This window comes from Ixodes scapularis, unplaced genomic scaffold (genome assembly GCF_016920785.2).
Source record: "Ixodes scapularis isolate PalLabHiFi unplaced genomic scaffold, ASM1692078v2 PGA_scaffold2__306_contigs__length_199485367, whole genome shotgun sequence".
In the NCBI taxonomy this organism is placed as follows: domain Eukaryota; kingdom Metazoa; phylum Arthropoda; class Arachnida; order Ixodida; family Ixodidae; genus Ixodes; species Ixodes scapularis.
The window spans coordinates 79,492,484-79,500,637 of NW_024609857.1; the positions used below are offsets into that span (position 1 = coordinate 79,492,484).

At 47.1% G+C, this 8,154-nt stretch overlaps 1 protein-coding gene across 1 annotated transcript; it reads left to right on the top strand.

Moving 5' to 3' along the window:
* Window positions 1–5,575: 5,575 nt before the first annotated feature.
* Window positions 5,576–7,427, top strand: LOC120844298. The gene has a single exon (XM_040216007.2). It carries the CDS (start codon window positions 6,111–6,113, stop codon window positions 7,089–7,091), a length of 981 nt encoding a protein of 326 aa, XP_040071941.1. The 5' UTR covers window positions 5,576–6,110; the 3' UTR covers window positions 7,092–7,427.
* Window positions 7,428–8,154: the final 727 nt, after the last annotated feature.

Consider the following 8,154-nt stretch of genomic DNA (forward strand, 5'->3'; position numbering starts at 1 on the left):
GCAGACGATGCGTCTGGTAGCGGTATTTTGTAGCGAGTTTGTTTCACACGCACTGGCACCGTTCGAGTTCTCTCCCAGAATGCATCGCACTCGCAGAGTGTTGCACTGAGAACTGGACTCAAACGAATTCGCCAAATGCACCAAGTGCGGAAGACTGATGCTGCCGCCATCTATGTTGTAGAAAGAATACCGACCTCAAACCGAAACTGGCGCCTTGCTGTTCGGAGTGATGGGTGGGAATGCCAGAGTACAGTCGCTACCAACGTTTATCTACAAACGTTGGTCGCTGCAGCCTGTAGTTTATAGTTGCAATGACTTGAAGCAACTCGGCTGTCATGGGGATAGTTACAGACGGCGTAAATTTCCGCAACCAGCAGTCTACAAAGCAGCTGGTTGCGATCTTTCAATTCTCATAACCGTTTACACTGAAGAAAATGGATGATGCTGTCCGAGCAGAAGCTTGATCCATTTCAGCATGGCATTATGCGTGGACCACTGAAAGGGTACGCCTTAAAACTAGTCTGCTGGAATACCCAGCAAAATTTTTCGATTTCGATCGTCATTACAGGTGGATCAGATATTAGCTTTGGTGAGGGCGTCGAGAACGAGAGCTTTCTCGAACAAAATATGACGGGGCAAGTTAGCTGAAGTAGGCAAATGTTAAACATGATGATGTTGCCCAAGCCTCAGGTAAAATCACTAAATTTAGCTTTCCCTGATGCTTATTGGGCAGTCAAAGTTTCTGCTGGGGCAGTTTTGTCGACAAATGTTCAATTTTTCACCCGCACAAGTTGGTGATAAACATCTCGGGGGCCGCTGATGCATTTGTTCTGAGCATTTCTTTACACACTGGTATATTCCAGTGTTTTTATGGCAACAGAGCGACTTAAAACCTCCAAATAAAGCACGGTTTGTCAACTGCTTCCTTCATGAAATAGGAGACGCTCACAGTTCAAGCTCGCGTTTGATTCCGTTGCCCGCGGGACGCCATTTCTATCAGAAAATCTACTTTTTTTCCTTTCAGTTCTGCGACACATCGTAGCAGACAAACTTTCGTCATCTGCTCCAGCACCTTGCCGGCCTAGCCAGAGCGAGGCACGACGGGATTGCATTTTGGCGCAATCTCGATTTTCTCAGTGCAGCGAGTGCATGCACGCGTGGGGTGTCAGCAATGAAACGAACTCGGAGAGTGCAACCACTTGTGGAGTGCCGGCTGAAACGAACCCGCTCCACGCTGCGAGTGCCGTGAAACGAACTCACTGATACTTCTTCAGTGCAAGCCGGCTGAGACCTCAATGACCAAAATCGGGCTCTCGGTGAGATGGAATGGCAAACTGAGAATGATTTCATGACCAGGGGCCAAACAAATAACCGGTGCATTGTATGGTGAGAGTATTAGCACCGAGAAGTTTGGGAGGCGACCTTTTACAGCGAGCCGGGGTGACGTCCTGCTCAGGACAAAATTTACCCCCTCACTCGCCCTACAAAGGCCGAGACGGCGTTAGCTGTCGGCATATTACTTTCGGTTTTTTTTTTTTTTTTTTTTTGTGCGCATTTTACGTAGGAAATGCGAATTATTATATGCGGCCTTATTGAGGTATGGTCTGTAGCTGCAGGCGAAACTTCAACCAACATTCCGAGCATGGTTTCCAGGGCAGACAGTGCATGAATCACAGATGGTATATGAAAAGGAAGAACTGCCACCACACTTGCAGGAGCATTGCAGTATATTTACATCTCGCACAATCAACGCTGCTGACGATTTGAATAAATTAAGAGGTTTTTTTTCAACTTTGTTTCTAAACAAAAACGTCTCAGCGAAAAAGCTGCACTCTGCTCGAGCAACATGTTAAATATATTCTGGGCCATGGGGAGAAAAATACAAGTGAGACCGCCCAAAGGCCTTTGACTTAAATGCCATTTGTATGCCCGCAAAGCGGGGTCTGATGTTCTCCTAAAGCGCGAGACAAATGGACGGCAGAATCGTCCGATCCGACAGTCCGAACGCCGCTCCGAATTGAGACACACGCACACGCTTCCGACCTTGCAAGCGACACAACAATCCGTTCGGCTCCGCCCAGGAGATCCAACTTCCAAGCACTCCAACGGAGGTCCGCGTTCATAGATCTCTGGTCCCAGATTGATGCTTTAGCTCGTACGAACGAAGCTAGGAGCTCGTTCTTGTTAGCGCGTGCATTCTTAGCCGGGGCCATCTTTCTCGAATGGATCAGCGGGATCTACGCGTCTGGCTTCCCGTCACCCGTCCCGTTTTCTTATTCGTCTCGACAGACCAAGTATGTCATCATGACGTTCGTGCTAGCTGTGCTGTCATTGGCTGGATGCATCCGACAATCTGTCCGCCGTGCGAAACTATCTGGCGCGTTTGACGCATGTCGGATCGCCGATCTGACGCCTGAAGCGACCAAATTTTTCTGATCAGGCAGTCATACTGTCGGATCGGACGTCGGATCGGATGGATTTTTCGCGCATGTGTCTCGTGCTTAACTCATGAATCTGCAAAGAACAGAATTTCAGTGTCTGAAACACTTACACCGCCGCTTCCACAACCCCTTGCACAACCGCCTTATATCGTGTGGAGGGGGCGCGGGGGTTCATCGACGGAGTTGCCTCCACCGATAGCTTTCCATACTTATAACCCAATTATAAGGGTAAACGTGACAAACACGGTTGGAAAAGCTATGAAAATTCTGTCGGCATAAGTCTCACCCAGCGCCTTGTACACTGGGTAAACGAAGCCCCGCTTCTCAACGTGCTTACAGCTCACAACGGCCGATGTTGACGGTGCCTTTCCCATCCTTAGTCTGACTGTCCATGCTCTCTTTAATCTCGAAGTTTTCGGGTGGTAGAATATGATACCAGCTTCTTTTTGGAAATTGCATTGCAGCGCTGAACAGTAGGTAAGCATGATCACAAAACCTCCGATCATGAGGAAACGGGCGCAGGGAAGCCAGCTAGATGCCAGAACGCGAAGCGGAGTCCGTCACCAGACGTCACGGTATACCTCACCCAATCAAGATGTGGCGACCGCAGCGACACTTGTGTTTGCTCTGAAGACTAATAGTACGCCGTGCAAGCAATACCATTGATCTCCACGACAATTTGCTGGATCGCGTGTCTCCGCTTGGTCGTTACAGCTCAGGTGCGGCCACCGGATGGCCACCTTGGGACAAAGATTATCAGTCAACCTTTTGGAGCGTTGCGGAGGCTGGGCGGCAGTAAGCTGAAGACATGTTTTCTGCTCGTTCGTTGTCATTTACCGAAGAAGTTTGTTAAAACCCCGAACGGTGAGAATCGCGTTTTAGAACACGTAGAAATTTTTACGAAAGCTCAGCACCGCAAGAAAAAGGGGCAACTCGTCTAACGCAAGTCTTACCGTTCTGGCGGCATGATCAAAGCTTCCTTGGCATGCCAAAGTGCCGCATCTTTGTCTTCGCACGCTTGAATACCGATCAAGAAAACGCCGTGTGGATTTGTTTCGTGAGTGCAAAGAGCATGAAGATGCATGCGCCTCTGAAGCAGCATTTTATTTTACTCTTACGACTGTATTTGTAACTTGCGGCACTTGCAGTCCAGAAGCGGGCATGATCCAGTGGCGGAAAAGGAGGGGTAGGAGGCTATGACGACGGCGACAGATTGCACACAACCATATGGACGGGCCACGTTTGAAAAACTTCAGATATCGCCGCTTCATACTTTTGCCTTCGAAAACCTACCTTCTTCCACAGCATTGCTCTATTTGTGCTGTCATGTGATCCATTTGAGTAGATTTGGAACATAGCCATGATTAATCCACAATAGCAACCACCGATTTCGTTTCCTATTGATAGCAACTCGCTGGAACAGCTGGGTGATAGAGAAGACGCCTATGTGCGACATACCTTCAAAGCTCTGCCATGGCATCGATTCTTGATAAGTATCCAAACATGAAAAGGCACAGAGACGCAGCAGTTTGGCAGGCCAAGGAAGCTTTGATCACGCCGCAAGACCGGCGAGACTCGACGTTCGACAAGTTGTGCCTTTTTCTTGCGGTGCCGCGCTGTTGCAAAAAATTTTACGAGTTTTCAAAGGAAATTCTTATTGTTTACACATTGCGAGCGTTTGGCGCTCCTTTCACTAAACAGAGGGGAGCGCCGCCGGAGACTGACACTCGAGCGTGCTCTTCGTGCTCCGAGCATTTCTTGGAGCACAAGTGACTTCTTTGCGCTCCGTGATGTCACGTCCACAAACAAGATGGCTGTGCCATTGTTGAGATTGTTGAAACAAAAGGCGTAGCCGGACAGCTGCTCCTTTTCAGTCCATTAGTGGTTAATCCAGCAGGTAAAAACAGTTTGATTTGAAAGCCAAGACAGCAATTAGCATTCCGGAAAAACGTTTGTTCATGTGCCTTGCCTGAGAACAAAGTGATCTATCGAACGAGCGTGCTGATAGCTCGGCGACAGAAAAGTTGCCGAGAAGACAGTGGGACGGCTGCCCTTTTTAAACTGCTTAGTCCAGCTGCAGCGAATAAAGATACTTAGATTGGAAAGCCGAAGCATCAGTTAGCATTGCGGGAAAGGTTTGTTCATGCATCTTGCCTGAAAACAGCTTGCACGGTCAAATATAAACAGCTTGCACGGTCAATAAATAGATCAGCCAAGGTGCCTTTCCCCGCACGTGCTCGAAGCGAGTCTCCAAACCTCTCAGAAATACTTAAACGTTCGTAGAAACTTCATAACGTCGCCGTCTCTTTTACTTTGTACCCTGCCGCTCTACACCGGCTTTAATTAATTTACCACCGAAATAATTTTGGCTTCTCCCACCCGTATCCACGGGATGCCAGGTTCGTCATAACCGTGCGGTTGGAAGGAGCTTGTGCGGCTTGTCAATAGATTCGGTGTGTCGCGCTCCTGTACGCCATGCGCCGTTTAGTTGCTGTGCCTGGAGTATGAAACTCGGAGCGTCAGAGTAGGAGTAAAGGAGTGTGGACTTAAAGGGGAGCTGCAATCATACTTAAGCGTCTACCTCTTTTGCGGTTTCCACGTCTCTTTGGGTTTGGGTAAGCCAGCGGGCACGGAGAGAATAACTAAATATCAGTGAGTCATATTTTAACCGGACGACGCGGAAACCTCCTCCACCTACGAGGGCGACCCGCGTTGCCGAAAGCGCGGAATATGTGACGTCTTTGGTCCTGGGCTTACTACTGGTCAGAGCCGCTAAAAGCATTTTTTTTAGTCGATACAAAATATAAGTGTCGCGAACTGTTTCAATAGTGTATGAAAGTAGTTTTTGTTCAGTATTTTAGATCAGAAAAGAAACAAATGCAGTTCATAAAGTACGGAAACAAGAAATGACCCGGCGACAAACCCGCCACCAAGCGGTGAAAAAAACGGCGCATACAGTAAAACCTCGTTATAACAAAGTTGAAGGAGCGGTCGTAATTATTTCGTTATAACCATTAGTTTGTTATAGCCAATGTCCATTTCTTCCCACTATTAGCAAGCAAGGGGAATTATGATTGCTTTGTCGGCGACGGCTATCTGCAGGTCGGACGCTTACCACATCACTTTGCAGATTCTGACACCCATCATCGGAAGCTGCGTAATCAAGGCCGGCAGCGCTGAACTTGGGCGACCAATCAAGGGCAAGCCAAGAACACGATCAGCAAGTGTCAGCAGTATCGGCCTCGGCAGCGACTGAGACGCCACCAGCACGCTACACGCTACAAAAGAACCAGGCGCGGCATCGACAGGCGCAGTCGGCGACGGGGCTATCTGCAGGTCGGACGCTTACCACATCACTTTGCAGATTCTGACACCCATCATCGGAAGCTGCGTAATCAAGGCCGGCAGCGCTGAACTTGGGCGACCAATCAAGGGCAAGCCAAGAACACGATCAGCAAGTGTCAGCAGTATCGGCCTCGGCAGCGACTGAGACGCCACCAGCACGCTACACGCTACAAAAGAACCAGGCGCGGCATCGACAGGCGCAGTCGGCGACGGGGCTATCTGCAGGTCGGACGCTTACCACATCACTTTGCAGGTAGGAAAATACCATAACCTTCTTTGAAGACCGGAGTCCCTGTCGCCGACTGCTGCCTAGCGTTTATTGAGATGACCAAAGCGATAAATGACGGCGATCTGTGCTTTCACTGCAAAACAACTATCGGCGAGGACGACGATACTCTGAAATGTAATGAATGCCATCTTAGTTACCACCTCGGAACCTGTGCCGGTGTGACTGAGACCGCTCTTCGGGGGAAAAAGCCAGGTTTTGTAGAAACATGGAAATGCCAAACATGTCGGGGGGCAAAGCCGAAAATTCGGAGCAACGCGGGCGATAAACTGTCTAAAGAAGATAAGCAGGGTAAAGAATCGCAGGACGTGCAAAGCCAACTGGCTCATATAATGAGCATGTTGACGGTGCTTGCACCACTGAAAGTCCAGGTTGATGAGCTGGTAACCATGAAAGACACGGTGATGCAGATTGAAAAGTCAGTTCAAAACATGTCTGACCAATACGACGAAGTGTTAAAAAAAATGAAGGAACACGACAGTGAAATCAAGATTCTAAAGAAGAGGGTAAATGAACTGGAAAACGAGCAAAAAAATGACGAAACTGCCCAACTTAAGAGAGAGCTTAATAAGCTGGAGCAATACGGGCGAGCAAATAATCTTGAGGTGCACGGACTCGTTAAAACCTTGAATGAAAACCTGCTGGACAAGCTCAATGAAATCGCTGATCGAATAGAAGTGCCAAAACTGACTAGAGATAGTGTAGAGGCGGTCCACCGTCTTCCTGCCAAATCAAACAAGACGCCCGTGGTAATCGTCCGCTTTATCAACCGAAACGAACGTAACGTGTGGCTTGAAAACAAGCAGAAGCTGAGAACTGGTGCAGGAGCAGAAAACGTTTACTTGCAAGAGAACATGACCGCATCAAACAGGAAGTTGTTCTATGATGCCAGGACGAAGGCCAAAAATCTTGGTTACAAGTTCGCTTGGCACAAGGAGGGATTATCATACGTAAGAAAGAAAGAAGGCGACCCAAGTATCCGAATCGAGCATGACGATGACCTTGTCAAAATCGAATAAGATTAGATCTTCTGTGGCTGTTCGTTGTTTTTTTTTTTTTTTTTTTTTTTTGCAATGGCTAATGACGCTTTTGTACTCCCGCAAAACCTGAAAGGCCACCTTGGTAAAGAATATATCTCAAGTATGACATGCTTTCACCTAAATGTACAGTCGGCCAAAAATAAAGCTGTCGACCTTGAGTTACTTTTTAGTCAATTTGATTTTTTATTCGAGGTTATAATGCTATCTGAGACTTGGTATACGGATGAAGAGGATGTCTTAAGATTGCCTTTGTATCGATCCTTTTACATTAATCGTACAACTAAACGTGGTGGTGGTTTGTCTATCCTAACAAAAGACCCTGCGTGTGAACTTGTTAGCGATTTTAGCTGTATCACTCCTGATTACGAAACGCTATGTCTACGTAGCAATCAAAATATTTATGCTGTCATGTACCGACCACCTAAGGGTGACCTCGAAGTGTTTTTTAAGTTTTTTGAATTATTTTTGTCGTTTGTTAATAAGGAAAAGTGCACAGTTGTTTGCGGCGGAGATTTTAACATTGATATGTCAATAGATACAAATACGAAAAGAACGCTAGACTTGTTAATCAACACAAATGGTTGTACAAACGCTATCACTAGACCTACACGTGTTACATGCCGATCTCAGACACTCATAGATTTGTTTATTTCGAATTACTCAACCGACTGTATAAAAGCTGGTGTCATTGGATGTGCCTTGAGTGACCACCTCCCAGTATTTATCGCTCTAAAAAGTGTTCCGAGAAAAGCCAGTAAATCGCAACGAACAATGATTCAAAAAATAACTCCCGATGAACTTGACCGTTTTCGAGTCGCCATTTCAAACGCAAACTGGGATAGGGTATTACAAGAAAATACTGCCGACGGGGCTTACAATGTATTTATGGAGTTATTTCATGAACTGTATAACGCGTATTTTCCTTTTAAGTCCATTAGAATATCAAAACAGATAAGGAAGCCTTGGATAACACGAGACTTGCTAGGTAAGATTCGTACAAAAAATGTTCTGTATGGTCGGTTCGCCAAATCTAGAGACCAGA

Bases quoted from the DNA above. Each gene is read 5' to 3' on its own strand.
- LOC120844298 (XM_040216007.2), top strand. From the start codon at position 6,111: ATGACCAAAGCGATAAATGACGGCGATCTGTGCTTTCACTGCAAAACA.